At 38.3% G+C, this 17,042-nt stretch overlaps 1 protein-coding gene across 1 annotated transcript in view; it reads right to left on the bottom strand.

Moving 5' to 3' along the window:
- Nucleotides 1-17,042, bottom strand: part of LOC117293639 (visual system homeobox 2-like) — a 29,892-nt gene continuing 12,850 nt past the window's right edge. Inside the window, exons 2-5 of the mRNA XM_033776406.1 lie at nucleotides 12,691-12,826; nucleotides 9,208-9,331; nucleotides 3,068-3,248; nucleotides 1-2,259 (exon numbers count right to left, since the gene is read on the bottom strand). Of these exons, the coding sequence (XP_033632297.1) occupies nucleotides 1,841-2,259; nucleotides 3,068-3,248; nucleotides 9,208-9,331; nucleotides 12,691-12,826 (860 nt within the window). The 3' untranslated portion in view covers nucleotides 1-1,840. The remainder of the gene's footprint in view (nucleotides 2,260-3,067; nucleotides 3,249-9,207; nucleotides 9,332-12,690; nucleotides 12,827-17,042) is intronic.

Raw genomic sequence — 17,042 nt, 5'->3', positions numbered from 1 at the left:
CTTGTATTTAATATGCATGTCAAGTACATATATGTACTTTTGTTTGACATAATAGCGGACAATAGAAAAATAATCAAATATTTTGAATAGCTCCAGTACTTCGATATCAGTTATATGGAGTTGAAAATCAAATAAATAGGTCGAACGAAGAAATCAGTGTTTTGACAAATGAGCAATTTACTTTAAAAAGTCTTTTGACTAACAAAAAGAAAAAGCAAACACCTTCTACATTTTTTATCATTTAAAATGCTTATTTAATTATAAATTTGATAATATTATTATTCATTACACCTTGATAATTATTGGGGGGCCAGGTTTTGTTATTGGTTAAATTAATTTGATTTAAAGGCAAGCACATCGGCGTTCTCGACAACCGTGGTCTCCTTTGCAAACACAACTGTCGAGTTTAGCTCGCGGTCTTTATTCTAGATAGTCAGTGGATTTCCTATCATTTTAAATTTTCAAAGAGGACAACAAAAGAATGTTTTTCCCCCTCGAATTCGGCACAACGTTAATTATTTAAAGACCAAGGTTGAATGAGAGTCATGGTTTTATGACCTTAGGCCTACATTTCTCCCTCCCTTTCTCGTGGCTTATTGCCGACCCCGTCCCCTTTTCTTCTATTATACCCAAACAATGCGCAGAACGATCGTCTCATTTTCGATCTCAGCTATCTTAATTTATCGCAGTGTTCTGCACACAGAATAAAATATTTTCTGAAACTGTTCAATTTTTTCCGGTAAATTATTTTAACCCTAACATCTGAAAACTTTCTGAAATAGAATCCTTTCTCAAAATAGTTGCAGTGCGTCTTATCAAGTAAATTTGGGGGTAATGACATATCTATTACCCAAAGACCTAGACACTTTTAGTAATTAATGTCTAAGACCAGTATTCGCACTTGGTGTATCTCAACGTATGCATAAAACAACGAACCTGTGAAAATATGGGCCCGATATTGGGCATCGCATTTGTAAGAGAATGATGAAAGAAAAACACCCTTGTTGCACAAAATGTGTGTATTTTTAGATGCACAATAACAGGCTTCGGGACTGAAGTCTTTTATTATTTGAGTGAGAAATTACCTCATTCTAAAAAAAAACGCTAGCCATTTTTTCACAGTGTTTATACTAACAAAATCTCTCCATCGCTTGTTACCAAGTAAGTTTTTATGTAAACAATTATTAATTGAGTAATTACCAATAGTGTCCAGTGCATTTAATGACGTTAAAGGGTACAGTTGAACCCTTTTTATAAAATTGACCGAAACTACAATAAACCAACGGATCTCTAGTTGAGACTACATCTCGACATTTTCATCAATACTAACTTGCTTCGGACTGCCGACTACTGTGTAATAATAATAATTAATTAGTGACTGTGGTATTATAATATCCGATGTTCTGAACAAACATTATTTACATATTTGACAAGTATTTTTACCGACAGTCATAAGCGTAACAATTCCGAGCAATGCAAAAGACTTCTGAGAAATGTTCAAAATAAAAATCCAAAAACATTATGAAAATGTGTTTCTGTCCAAATTGATTAGCCGTCGCCAGTACCTAATCCTAAAGGGTGCATTGTGGTAACTTAACTATAACAAATCTTCGTGTAGGTGAACACATAAACCAATGATTTCACATACTGCACACTTATCGGAATAATTAACTAACAAATTGAAATATATAAAATGAGTAAAATTGTTGTTTCTATACAATGTCAATATACTGTGTTAAATGCGGATATACAAAATGAAACTGTTTATAGAAGATTTTCATAGACACAGTCCACTATACTTAAAAAATATACACGTATGAATGACAGTAATTCCTTTCTATTAATGCGCCGTGAATGTCTGTGGTGTTTTCTCGTGCCCTACGGGTTGCCCGAGGGTAGGAAAGTGACTGTGGTCGCGATCGTGCAACGGCGAGCGATCATCTGTACCGGCTTCTGACTCTGAGGACGAGCTGCTGATACCGGCTTCGTCGTCACCGCTCCGCCGTCCTGACGCGTCGTCCTCCCCGTAGGATCCTGTAGGTGACAGCCTCGACGGCAAAGTCTGTCCTAGGATCTTCGATGTGTGCTCGATGGCTTTGGCCCGTAGAGACGCTATACTGTTGGAACGAATTTTGTCTTTGTCTTCGTAGCAGGGTTGGTCTGGTTGAGGGGATGGGGATGATGGTCGGTCCTCTTCACCTGGCGTTAAATCTTTCTCTTTGATCTTTTCGGCAACCTCGATTGATTTCTTGTGCATACCTGAATGTACAATTAACAGAACAAATAATTATGTAATTGCTTTAAAGGCAGTGGACACTATTGGTAATTACTCAAAATAATTATTAACATAAACCTCACTTGGTAACGAGTAATGGGGAGAGGTTGATAGTTTAAAACATTGTGAGAAACGGCTCCCTCTGAAGTAACGTATTTTTCGAGAAAGAAGTAATTTTCCACGAATTTGATTTCTAGACCTCAGATTTAGAATTTGAGGTCTCGAAATCAAGCATCTGCAAGCACACAACTTCGTGTGACAAGGGTGTTTTTTCTTTCTTCATTATCTCACAACTTCGATGACCGATTGAGCTCAAATTTTCACAGGTTTGTTATTGTATGCATATGTTGTGAAGGCTAGTCTTTGACAATTACCAACAGTGTCCAGTGTCTTTAAGGTTAGGTTGAGCCATTATTTTAGCGCATCACGCTGTAGCGTATACTGGAAGTTTATTTCCTTATATGCCCAGACCTGTTGTAATTATCACTATATATAGAAGAAAGTCGCAAGAAGAACGACTTACATTGCTACCTTGTTTTTGTAAATTTGTGTATGAAATCTTATTTTTCATTGGCTGCACCACAAGGCTTAAGGCTTTATTCAAAACTCTTGTAAACTCTTTTATAAAATGAAATAATGCGAAGTTAGCATTTTGAAATAAAAAAAACCCCTTATCGTAGACAAAAAGGGGTCTTTGTGTATTTTGAAACCACAGGGCTTTATTAAAATAAAACGCGCACCACTTTTACAAAATGAATGTTTTAACAAAACTGTTTATTTCAAAATGCTTACCGAGTAACCAAGGAGCGCAACATTCCCCCTTGCCTTCCTCCGATGACTTAAGGATGCTGTCCGGTAGAGGCAGTGAATGCCTGACCATGGCACCGTACAGCCCGTACTCGGCCATGACACTACTGCGACCCCAGCATTTCTCCCTCTTGCGCCACTTTGCTCGGCGATTCTGAAACCATACCTGGAATGTAATAAAAGATAAATTATAATTAGTTTATAATTAGTTAAACACCGTCAATCACACTTTGTTTCCTTTCATTTCATTTATTAATTCTGGTGGTGATGCCAATGACTTCTAAGAAAAGTGAACCCAATCACTTTACAAGCAAACAATCATTCATGGACGGAAGATGCAGAAGGACGTTTCAGTTTTAGGTGTAGGAGGAAGAACCCCCAGAGTTATTATTCCAGGGGAAAACCCACGCAGTCTGGTAGGGACTTAAAACCCAATCCACATAGTGCCCCGGTGGGATTCGAACCAGGGTCCTAGAGGTGGAAGGTAACACTACACCTACCCGACCGCTTATCGTTTAGTAAATCCCCCACTTTGGACTTTGCTGAAGGGATGATGTCTGTTCGCACCTGTATGTGTTTTAATGAGCATTAAAAAAAACACGCTTTTATATCATTGTGTATATCGCTCGATTATTTTGCATAGCTTCCATTTGAAACTAAAGCGTACATGTTTCTTTGTGTTATTTTTCTTAAAGATTGCCTATATTTTACCAGTATTGGCTATATAGTGTGCTTTTTGTGATTTCTGATGAGTGCTTTCGAGTGGCAAGACCAATGATTTAAAAAAGAACTATTAATAATAAATACTTAACTCAATATTAGACTTGTTAGGTCATTTATAATTTGTGTTAACATTTGTTGTAGAGCGTTATAGGCCTTGACGAGGTGTGTGTCAAATTAAGTATGCACCGATGTGCAATCCCCAAAACAGGCTTAGGGAACAGAGACCAGTGATATTGATACACCGTGTTGATGTATATTTTGTGTATGCTGTTGTTAGCGATGGTGTTTGGGAACTAGACCAATGGAAGACACCCAATCAGCTATTGGCCTTGTCACACGAGGCAACTTTTACAGGCAACTTGGTGGCAAACATTTGCAGTGCATGCTACATGGACCACTTTGGTAGGACACAAGTCTTTTTTCAAACATTGTCTTACGATCAACAAGGGAAGTACATGAACATTGAAATGTGAATGCCCTTCCCTCTTGGAGATTGCCTGGAACTGGCTGCCTGTAAATTGGCTCGTCTGACATGGCCCCAAGGCCGTCTCCGAATATGCGGCTACAGCTACGGCTACCGACTGTTGCTATTAAGGGTGTAAACTCAATGCATGATGACGCGGACACTTAGCCGTAGCCGTCAACTGTAGCCGTCAGTTCGGACAAGGCCTAAGTCTTTCGCTTGATATCTAAGCTCTAGGTGAAGAAACACCCCGAGCACGAGGTTGATGAAACGGGCGTTCATTCAACTTGCTCCCAAGTGTTTTAAAATTAAGTGTCCATTATGATGCCGTCTCCATCTGTAAACAAATCCTTTCACAGAAAATAAACAGATACAGTATCCGTTCCTGTGGGACGTGAATTAATACAGTTTTGTGTAATTCCTGTCGAATTTCAAACAATTACGATGATGCTGGATAATACTTTGGGCAGTAGTAGCAAACAAGACGTATATTATAATAATGGCGGGCTTTTGTGTCGCTTTTCATCACTCTAACCCCATACAGAGTTGCCGTTATCGTCTGCCACTATAGTCCCTTATATAAAGACCGCCGTCCCCAGTGAGCCACGGGTAACGACTTCAGTTTGATGAATGTAACATGATTTAGAAAGAGAGTCTTTCAAGATTTCAAAATGTTTGAATATGTACTAATGGGTCTTCAATAGGTTTCTAATGGGTATTAGAGTCTTAAGCGCTTCTCTATTAGGCCGGCATGATTTGCATCTGGGCTTCACTGAACGTCTGCAGTGTCATAAACTTCATTTTGAATCGACATCCCTTGACGAATACTATATATACATGTTATTTAACCTTATTGTTGAGGGTTGTTTGTACAAACTTAAACCCGTGGCTTCTTGTTAAGTCTCACTCTGATACAATGTGATTTTGAACGATTGTAAGATTGTGTGTTTTTCTCCCTCAAGTGGTTTTCGTGCCGTCTTTGAATTATCCTTGACAACTGCATATTTAATTTAGTATTTTACGACAAACTCGGAAAAAATAAATCAGCAGACGGTTAATTTGAATGGATTTCAAGAGTCAGTAATGTCAAACCAGAAACGGACTTTGAATCTGGAAGACAACCAATCTTACAGAAGACAAGACAAGAAGAGAGAAGACAAAAAATCTGGCGATGCCGAAGAAGAAAGAAAAAAAAGGAGTTGGACAGAAATAATTCGAGAGGGCTGCTTGAGCTCACGCGCAGGCAAGGTAATGGGAGCAGTCGTACGTGACTAGCGGGTAGTGTTCTCAGCGTCATCCGCAAATCACGAGGCAGTTATAACGTTGCACTCGGCGGCCTGTGTATGACCGAGCCTCGACTGGCCTCGCGCGTCGTTTTCCCCGTCAATTCCAATTTCGTGACGTGGTCAGACCTCGCTGGGATGAAGATGGAAACAGAGAGAAGATAGCTCTGGCAATTAGTTCAATGGAAGATTGATAATCACACAATTGTTGATACTAGAGCTCTGTAGAACAACACTGTAGCCGGGTAATAACCCGCCTTCGGCTAACCGTGATAAAAAACACCAACCAATACAATTTAAGCCGTAATAAATTAGTAATTAATTCTGCGCATCCTTGTGTTCACACACGGACAAGGTTTATCTGCCCAGTAAGGAGTGAAACGAAATCAACTATGTATACAGTTTCACTTGTTATTCTAGTCTAACGTCTCTGATTGTCTCTTCCCCCCCCCCCCCTCTTCTGACGCTAGTTGCCTTAATTTACATGTTCAGTTTGAACTAAGAAGACGAGTCTTCTTTCCCGGTCATGCTGTTAATAATTTTCAAGTCCAAGAAGGTTGTGTCTACTGAAAACCCTTAGGTGTGTTATGATCTTCGAGTACCCTCAGTCATGAATTACTTCTGAACCCCCCCCCCCCCTCCGTTAAAGGCAGAGCACATGAATAATTGGTGGCCAAGAAAGTGAAACAAAATGACGGGATGTGAACGCTTTTAAGCGTTCATAGCAGCCTAACACACAAAATACATACGAAGTAAGGGCTATATCACGCTACGCAATTTACAGGCACCCAGTTCTCCAAAAAATAAATAAATTAAAAACCCATTTGTGTGAACATTTTCAAGAAAATATCTTTTTTTTTTACCACCGTACCGAAGTGTTTCTTTTGCATGCAGTTGACTTGGTTGCTTTAAAATTCCCCATACCACTCAATTTCACAGGTTGTTTGATATATATTGTTCGGTATTCAATGAACATCACAAATTGAGGATGGAGATTTACACATCCTCCGACAACCAAAGCAGAAAATGCCTCTCATGCATTTGAAGTGTGTTTTTATGAATGAGGCGTCATGAGATCTTGAAAAAAAATGGCAACTGTTCAAATTGTATTGCGTAAAACTAGCCCAAGGGAATAGTGTCGGCCTGAAAATGGTCGAAGTAATGACTGTCTGGGTGCACAAATGCTTCCTGTCGTATAAAAATGTCCTGTCGTGTAGAATCACAATAAACACACTGACCTATATCAAATTTCGCCTTTTCTCAAGCCCTAAATTTATAGCTACACAATAATAGAAATCCAGCATAGATTGTTCCGAATTAATTCACCCTCAACAAATTAATTTCATTTGCTTAGAAAAGACACTCGCTTTCGTATGTCGGCTTGATTATTTTTTTACAAAATTTTGTGAGGTAATCAAAATCGTTCAATAGACACACAGATAAATTGTGTGCATTCAAGCAAGTGTTTCAGGCGATATTTCCCCCTCCCTTGCTAAGAACGTAACTGTGGATGTTATTGCATAGAAAACACAACCATTGTTATAAGGGAGATACTCATGTATTGATTTATTAAGTTATTATTATTATTATTATTATTATTATTATTATTATTATTATTTTTTTTTTTATGTGGACAAGACATTTTTTCGTTGGCCTCGTGGTAACAAAAGTCATGTCACGCAGCCGGCGAGCCTTGGTCAGATGATGCACCAAGCCAACAAAAATAATAATAAAATTACAGCTCAAATACTTGTTTCCCAACAGAACTTCTAATTTCTATTTATAAGTCTGCAGTTCAGATTGTTTTCTTGTTTTGAATTAAAATGTAAGTTGGACCAAACTGAAATAGTCAGAAACGCTCGCCTCGACAAAGACAGTGCAGAAAGTTGCATCAGTGGAAATTCTTTCAAAAATGGTAAACCAACAATATCTTTGAATGAACCTCTATACAGGATGGGTTTCTAACGAAGGCTGTGATAGATTCCTTATACGAAGGGACGACAAACCCCGTAATCTTAAAACAATTGGGAAAATTTTATTAGGCGTACGTGTTTACGTGATTGCCGCTAGGTTACGCATGTCATATATCATTTCATCTTTAAGCTCCCGAACAAATCCTCTTCCCACACCATCCCAAACCCCCGGGCGGGGATGAGTTTTTGATGACTTACAAATTGCTCATTTTCCAAATTGGAAAATTAAGAACAATTTGCGCTGGGACTTACGGAGTTTGTAACATGGTCCGTCTAATTGCTTCAAGATGCCGAAAAGAACCCATCGGTCTGCACCAATCATCAGAGGTTTTCTCGTTTTATTTTATCAGAGAGTATAAGAAAGGCTTGAATCCAAAGATTCGAGTAATTCTTTCATATAATCCGCTTAGTCTTGAATCCGAGCCGCTTATCTTTGCTGTTCGGTTCCCCGTATCATATTGAGATTGCAGCTTGCCAAGTCTGCAGAGACTTTCCAGTCTCGTACTTTCTTTCATGGGATTTTGTCAGCCGAATTTAATTTTCATCAAATGACAGTCAGAGGAAATCCATTCACTTGCAGTAGATCATTATTGCTTTGATACCGGTATTTGAAACTTGATGAAACGTTCGGTAGATTGATTTATATGGATCTTAAATTGAGTTTGATGACAACCAGAAAGGTTTCCCGTTGTGTGATTCAAAATAGACGTCTCTTAAAGATGTATATACGATCTGTGTTCCTTCATTTTGTTGGTATTTATTGTATATATTCTTGTACAAATTAAACCTTTTAATATCAAAGAGGTTAATTGTCCACGTAAAAGCAGACCGAGTTACGGTCGAAAAAGTGGAGTTGTTGTATGTATTGTTGTCTTGATTGAAAATACTGACATGTGCCCAGTATTACGAAAGCGTATAGAAAAGGGAGTGGGGTTGACAACTTTTAGACGCTCGAAGTTAGCTTGGTACAAGAAACACCATAATACATATTTTCGGCAATTACTCATAAAACAGAATCCGTTTGCTTAGTTGTCGAACCAATACAGTAGGATTATCTTTTTTTCTTTTCTTTTTGAAATCACGAAATACGTTCAAAACTTTGAAGAAATATATAAAGTTCAACAATGTGTCAAAGAATATACTTAAATCGTTTTCAGAGGGCTGAGAGACTTGTAAATATTTGTAAAAGCATTTTATAAAACTGATAATTTTAATAAATATAAGAAAACCCATTTAGCATTGCTATGTAAGAAGCGCCATTAGCGGTGTGCGCCCCGCATAAGCTGTTTTTAAATAGCGCCACCATACAGGACTAATGCGGTTCTTTACTGAATATTGAAAAACGTGGTTCATCATACAATTGAACTTGTCTTTAGTCGGGTCTTTTTTCGTCTGCAAATAAAATGATGCGGGTAGGGGGTCGATGTCTCATAGAAATTTACTCGTAACCCCCCTTATTCATTAGCAAATTAGCACATAATACTTTACGCGGAATTACATGGGCTTTTGGGCACATTGTCAAAAACGGGCAATAACGTGTGCCAATGAACATTTTCTGAACATGATTCAGGCAAGTAATAAAAGTATTTTTAAGGTAAACTGATAAGAAAGTAATATATGGAGTACACTTTATATTGATTCTTCTTTGTCTAGTTTTGGGGTTTAGGGTTATAGCAATCATACCTGAATCCGGTCTTCAGGCAAGTCGGTTTTAAGGGCAAGCATCTCACGGGCGTAAACGTCCGGATAGTGGGCATCAGTAAACGCCTTCTCAAGTTCGTCCAGTTGGTAGCTCGTGAAGATGGTCCTGTCATAAAAAAAGATATACAATTCATAATGATTGAGGAGACTTCTTTAAAAAAACACCGCAGAAGATATCAGTCACGTTCCTAAGTTAGTACTATGTTTTACCCGTCACAAGAACGATCATCTTGAGGCAAGCTTAAAGACACTAGACACAATTGGTTTTTTGTCAAAGATCAGTCTTCTCCCTTAGTGTATCTCCACATATGCATAAAATAACAAACCTGTGAAAATTTGAGCTCAATCGGTCGTCGAAGTTTCAAGATAATGATGAGAGAAAAAACACCCTTGTCACACGAAGTTGTGTGCTTTCTGATGCTTGATTTCGAGAAATCAAATTCGTGGAAAATTAATTCTTTCTCAAAAACTTCGTCACTTCAGAGGGAGCTGTTTTCTCACAATGTATTATACTTATTTTGAGTAATTACCAATAGTGTCCACTGCCTTTAAACCATGTTTACCTGAGAAAGGTTGGCTGTTGCCATCTTGGCAAACAAAACACACCAACAAACAAGCATAACCCCAGATAAGGTTTATAATAATATAAACGAATGCTCAGAAACAAAGGAAGATTATTAAGAAATATTGGAGGTATAAACAAGTTCATCTGAAAACAACGTATCTGTCGTTGCTAAAAACTTATCATCAAGAAATGACCAAAATGTCACATGTGTATTGCTTGAATAATGAAGCTTGACTAACTCTGAATCACACTGCTGCAATAATGCGTTCATAAAACAAGCAATTCACCAGATTTATTAAATCTGTTTAATGTTTTCACAGTATACAATTTCAATTTGTCGACATTACGAATCGCAAGAGCAACGTACGGTAGCTCCGAAAGGCCATAGTAAGTTAAAGTCAAAGTTCCGCGTTTCTAATCATTTCGACTCGGGACGCGCGCAGCAGCCGGACACTACATCCCAGTTTCCCACGAGTTTTCGTTTCTCAATTTACACACTGATCAATTTCTGGTGTTCTGCGTCAGTCAATGTGGTTCGCAAGAAGAACAACGTGTTCCTTGTAAACCTTGAAGCGCTAATGATCTTCAACACAAATGTAGCATCGTCTATAATAATGGATGTTGACCAAGTCCTATCAGACAAAACAAACTACATGAGATTCTTTATTCTTTTAGGCGCGAACCATGCCAAGGGCGTCCCTGATTTGGCCATGAACGAAGCGAATCCCTAGCACCGTGATCGGTGACGAGCCTCAGCCGTCAGTCAGACTGTCCGAGCCCGCCTAAATTGGCTCAACAAGACTAAACATTTCCGATAACTGACAGCTAAACAGTTACTAATTGGCGGAGGCGAACAACGCACAGAAAGAGGAAAGTTGGCGATAAAACAAGAGGAGAGAGAGAGTGGTTTTGTTTTTACGAGGCAGACGTCAAGATAAGTGAATGGGGCATTTAGAGCCTGGAGCAACGGCTGGGTTCTGCCCGTCGAGTCTTGGCTGACCCGGAATGCCTAGTGCTGTCAACCCCGGTGCTGTCTGTCCACGCTGGCCGACATAGCAAAAAAACTGAAGTGTTTGTTAAACAAACAACTGACGAAAGAAAGTCACCAAACATCAATTTGTTAAAATATTATCCGGACAAATTGCCAGCCACTTTGGTTAATCAGGAAAGCATCCTGCTTGAGTCGCACTTGACATGAAGTTGGTGATCTTTTAGCGTTCCGTTGCTTCAAGTTGTCCCCTTTATTTCAATTGCATGCAATCTGTACATGTGTTTTTTGAGAATTAAATTCTGAAGGGTAATGCCACAGATTTTCGGGAGGACAAGTTTTTATTTCCTTCGACTTCTATTCACAGAGAATACACCAACTTGAGACTCATCAAATTAGTAGGCAATTTTTTCCCGAGAAAACGATTCGTCTTTTTGTCATGATTTATCGACGCTCTAGGTCCGTTTCGCTGGCCGGTTTGACCCACAAATCTCGCTTATATAGAGTTGATAAAGTTATAGCCTGAGGCGTGGTTCATTAATTATGGTATTAAAGGAAAGAAAACGTTTAAATTAAAATTTGTGTATCTGTAAATGGGTGGTTGAATCACTAGCAATAAACCGTGAACACTACTTACACTTTCATATAAAGGCCTATATACTTCATATAAAAAGGACATCGGGCATGCAACTTTTTAGCTGATTCTCTGGTTTTCTTGCAAATACAAATTTGCACTTCTGAGACATGCGTTTGTCATTAATCGCTAAACAGCAATGTGAACTTTCTTGATGTCATTCGTGCTTATGTTATGTTTATTTTGTACAAAATAAATATCTAACCAGTTCTCGAATCTGATTCATCGCTGCTGCCTATTAGACCTCTTTGAAATAATATCTTTACTATAAAATAGAATTCCTTCTCCCAACTGAGGTAGTAAGGCAGTAGTTTCAACAACCAAGCCGACCCGTGTATTCTGATCAAATTAGGGTTGAATTTGGTCCATTTGCCCCGGGCCATATCTGGTGAAGACCCCGAATATTTCACGGACGATCACCTCCCGTTTGCTTGACTTGCTCCATGCGATATAAAGTGAACAAGACATTAAGCTTCAACATTAACTGATAAAGGAGAATATCAGACGGTTTTATTTTCTCTATTCTGGATATATGTGTGTCTGTAAACCAGATGTTTACCCCTTCTTCAAATATATATTGAAGAAGACAAGATTGTGGATAGATAGAGTGGTTATACCGAGAGAGAGTGTGTAGGAAACTGCGAGTGCCATTGGCTATGTGTGATACGCATCAAATTTCTTCTTATAACTCATTGATGGTCGTCGTTTTGATAGCAAGTCAACATACATAAATATAGGCCAACGAAACGCAATACATAGACTTGTGGAGGCCCTATCATCATACTACCTTGGTCGCTTTTGTAAAACCTCAACATAAGAAATGGCTTGTAATGTTACGCATTAAATATTAACAGATGTTTGAAACACTGGAATGAAAGAACACAGTTTGTTTGACCTTCAGGAAATAGGACCAGAAGAGTCTGCTATTCTTCAACACTGACAGACGCGCTGATCTAGCCGTAGCTGTAGCCAAAGTCGCCAATTCGGACGCGGCCTAAGAGATGACTGCCTCGGCTGACTCTCATCAGGATCAAGCTGACTCGCATTGAGTGGTGTTGATTCTATTTGGGTCAATAACCACAAGAAAGTATTTCGAGAATATATGTGTTTCTTATAACGATAATAGGGTTGTATTAGTTTGCGGTTTGCTGGGTTGATTAAGTTCTTTTGAGAACTTGTCTTGCAATCTACTGCCGCTGAGAAGATTTTAAGGTTCAACTTAATTTGTACAAGTTACGGAAGAGTTTCAGAAGACTTGTTGCATTTTTATGCACCCACCTGTGTCGCCTCTTCTTTCGTTTCTTTTTCCCACCGGCCACCATACTGGAGGTCTGATTAGGGGGTGGGGATTGGCTGCTGTGCAGAAGCCCTGCGTGTCTGGTACCCATGTTGTCATCACTGCTCTCTGTTACATCTGAAATAGACAGAATACATATGTTTGTTTTAAAGACACTGAACGCTATTGGTAATTGTCAAAGACCAGTCTTCTCACTTGGTGTATCTCAACATATGCATGAAATAACAAACCTCTTAAAAATTCGAGCTCAATCGGTCGTCGAAGATGCGAGATAATAATGAAAGAAAAATCACCCTTGTCACACGAAGTTGTGTGCTTTCAGATGCTTGACTTCGAGACCTCAAGTTCTAAACCTGAGGTCTCGTAATCAAACTCGTGGAAAATTACTTCTTTCTCGAAAACTACATTACTTCAGAGGGAGAGTTTCTCACAATGTTTTATGAACTATCAACCTCTCCCCATTACTCACGTTACCCAAGAAAGGTTTGATGCTATATTTTGGTCGGGGAAAAAAATAAAAAGTAAATGCTCACCTTGGATCCGATATGGGATGTTATACGTTTGGTTATCACTCTTAAAATTAATGGCAATTAAAACTGACTTTGTTAGAAGTACCGTTGCTTTCGATAGTAATGCATTTTAAAAATAATTTCACTTTGGAGTAATTCGGTTATGGAAAAAATATATCAGTTTTTATTCACATTTGAATTTGAGGAGCATTACTGGTGACGGATTATTCTTCGTGTGGGCATAATTGCTCCGGATTTTGGGCGGTATCTCAAAAACGCGTCCACCTTATGAAATGAAACTTTCACAGGTACTGTTTACTCTATGTTTTATTTATTTATATAGGATTAGAGGGAAAGGTACACGTTTGGTAATTACTCAAAACAAATATTAACTTAAAAACTGACTTGGTAACTAGCATTGGAGAGCTGCTGGTATATAAAACATTGTGGGAAACGACTCCCTCTAAAGTAACGTAGTTTTTGAAAAAGAGGTAATTTCTCACTAAAATATTAAAAGACTTCTAGCTAGTCTTTTATTCCTATCTGAAAGCACACAAATTCGTCTAACAAGGGTGTTTTTCTTTCATCATTTTCTCCCAACTCTGATGACCAATTGAGCTCAAATTTTCACAGGTTTGTTATTTTATGCATATGTTGAGATACACCAAGTGCGAAGACTGGTCTTTGACAATTGCCAATAGTGTACCTTCCCTTTAAAATCAAACGGCTCAAAAACCAAAGGCTTACATTCAATGTAATATACATTTGTTATGTATGTTGTATCTGGTTTTTGTTCATTTGGTTTGTTTGTTAGTTTACTAAAGATGAATGAAATGACTGACTTATCAATGTGTAGGCCTAGTTACACAAACTATAGCTTATGGCCTGACGTGTCGAGCCTTAATTCAGCAGACTTTTTCTCAAAGCTCATTTCAGCCTGGGTTATTTTGGTTGGTAAGCAGTTTGCAACAGCTAATTATATTTTTCCATTTTGTTTGTATTTAATTATATAAAAAAATCGTAAAATGTTTGGTTTCTTTTCTCTATTTTTCATTGTCATTATTTGTTTTATATATATTTTTATGTATTTAAGGGTTTGGGTACCTTTTCAAAATGTCCATAGATTGACATTAAACTTACAGGGTTTGAAGATAATGATAGTGGAAAGCTTCCCTTCAAATTTTACTTACTGAGGTGCTGTAGTTTTTTGAGAAATGAGTAAAACAATGTCATGAAAATACGTTTGTAAATTATTAAAATAATTTTCGTCTCATGAGACGTAAATTATTTTCATGACATTGTTTTACTCATTTCCCAAAAACTACAGCACCTCAGCACGTAATATTTTCAGGGAAGCTTTCTACTATCATTATATTCAAACTGTGTAAGTTTAGTGTAAATCTGTGGACATTGTGTTTTTTGTCCTACAAAAGTTACATAGACCCTGTAACTTGTTTAGTTATTTATTTATTTGTTTGGGTTCCTTTATAGGTTTGGAAAATCTCAAATTTCTCGGAATTACAGGATTTCTCACAGAATTAATTTTCTCAACGCGGTTTTCCTTCTCTGTTCTTAATGACTTTTGCCTCTCGATTTTGCAGTTGTTTGTGTGGGCATTCATTCATCCGGTAATTACGCGAAACGTTCATTAAGCATGAAACTATGAAACAATGTGCGTCAGCTAAAATACAATTAATGTTATTGTTTGACCTCTTGCTTCAAAAACTAACGTCACAAGCGAGTCATAATAACCGATATCATATTTGTTTGTATGATTTGTTACGCCAGTCCTGAAAGGGTTCAGTTTTAGAAAAACAGCCCGCTTGCAAATTTCTTTCGTCCAAATGGACTGATGGGTACGACCCCCACCCCCCTCCTACTACCCTGTACCGAATCAATTTTGGAGAAAAATGCGAGAAAATAACCTAATTTCATAATCAATTTTATGATCAACTCAATTTAACAGGTAATTTTACTTGTCGGCATGGACCCTTTCCTGAATTTGTTTGTGTGTTAAACCGTCTGGTAGATTAAAGGCAACTGCGTAACCTGTAAGTGAAGTCATGACCCACAAAAAGCATGATGGCAGCCCCGCCCCTAAAGTCGACCCATTGTGTCTACGGAAGCTTCCGTCCTTAAAATAACATTGCTGCCGGTCCCCGTAATTGTAGTAGAGATGAGACCGTGCCTAGGCATTGTGTAAACGTCTCCGACTATCTCATTATTTGGTCTAGGCCTATATCTCAAATTTGTGATTCGATTAAGTGCCGCCAAAAGAAAGAGGTTGGTTAAAAAACAACACAGAAGAAAAACTTGTTTTGAAGAAAAAATGTAATTATTCTAATGTGTGGATGTTTAAAAACAGAAAAATGAAGGGCTTTTAAAAAATAAAGACCGTTGTATATTGCTCGGCCCTGAACGAAGCCTAGAAAGGCTCTGCAAAGCGAATTTAGGTCGGCAGACCTATTTCTGAACAAGTTATGCCCCATGTGATTGAGTTAAGCCATTTAGACCTGCAGAAAAGGGGGTTATGCCATGGAAAATGCTACCATATATTTTGTTATCATTATCTAAGTAACACGCTGGTGACAATGTATCGGAGCAGCGGGGAGTATTGTGGTTGGTAAGCGTCAACTGGTGCACGATATTGTTGCGATTTAATAAAAGACCATCTCGGATAAACCTGAAGCCCACAGAAAAAGAAATGGCTTCCAATTTTATTAATTTGTGAACCTTTTAAATTTCCGGCGGCCACGCTTGATCAAAGCTTATTTTGTCAGGTCTCTTTTTACAACAGAGAAATTAACTCAAAAATGAGATGATTTCTTGACTTTTAAAGTCATGTACATGTGATGATTTCATGAAAGGTCCCAAGGCTTAAGTGGATGCATTGTCTCATTTCGAGTTTGTATTTCTGTTTCTATCTGTGTATTATTCTATTTTATTTCCTCCCTGCATATGTCCGCTACATTAGAGCACCAGTTCTAGTTCAAACTCCCAGCGGATATCCGATGTTTGTCACTTTAAGCCCGTGACTTTACTGGATCTTCTGCCTGCTTGGCTTGGCCTTAAAAGATGCAATGTGATCTCCATCCCCTGGGTCTGTATATAAGGCGAGTGTTTCGCACAGTGGTAAAAACGCGTTATGGGGGTTTAACCGCACACAGACACCAAGATAATTTCCCTATATAAGAGAGAATTGCCACATTTGACTGCACCTTCCACACCGAAAGCACTTATAATTGTACGGCTGGACGGAGCTGGCTTAATGCAGGGGGAGTAAGGAGAATACAGTTTGGGCAATGAAACAAGACAAAACTCCCCCAGCATGACCGGGACTACTTACTAGATAAGGTTCTGAATAGGAAACTATTCTACAGGCGGAAATCGTAATAACCTCAATTGACACGATGAACAAGAGTTAAAATAGGTTAATTTGATTGAGATCGCTGATATTACGTTCATTTCTTGGCTGAAGATGGGCCCTGACAGGAAGGTACTCACAGGTAATTTGATTAATATACATCAAATACTTCAGCAACAACGTCCACAGAACCCCACGGTGCACAGTTGTTTAAAGACAACTTGAACAACTATTATATACATGTACAGCAAATAGACAGTCACACGTTACTGTTAACGGACAGTTTTCATCGACTTGTGTTCACTTTTCGGGGGGGGGGATAATAATGCAGATGATGCATTTAGGCAAAAGAATCGAGCTAAGTTTAAAGTGGAGAACAATTGATAGGTGACCCCCCCCCCCACACTTTAGTAAGATGAAAGTGAAAACAAAGAAATTATAATAACAATTAAGACAAACA

The sequence above is a fragment of the Asterias rubens genome, chromosome 1 (assembly GCF_902459465.1).
Source record: "Asterias rubens chromosome 1, eAstRub1.3, whole genome shotgun sequence".
Taxonomy (NCBI): domain Eukaryota; kingdom Metazoa; phylum Echinodermata; class Asteroidea; order Forcipulatida; family Asteriidae; genus Asterias; species Asterias rubens.
The sequence above is the reverse complement of the archived record's forward strand: the minus strand, read 5'-3'. Positions and strand labels throughout refer to the sequence as shown.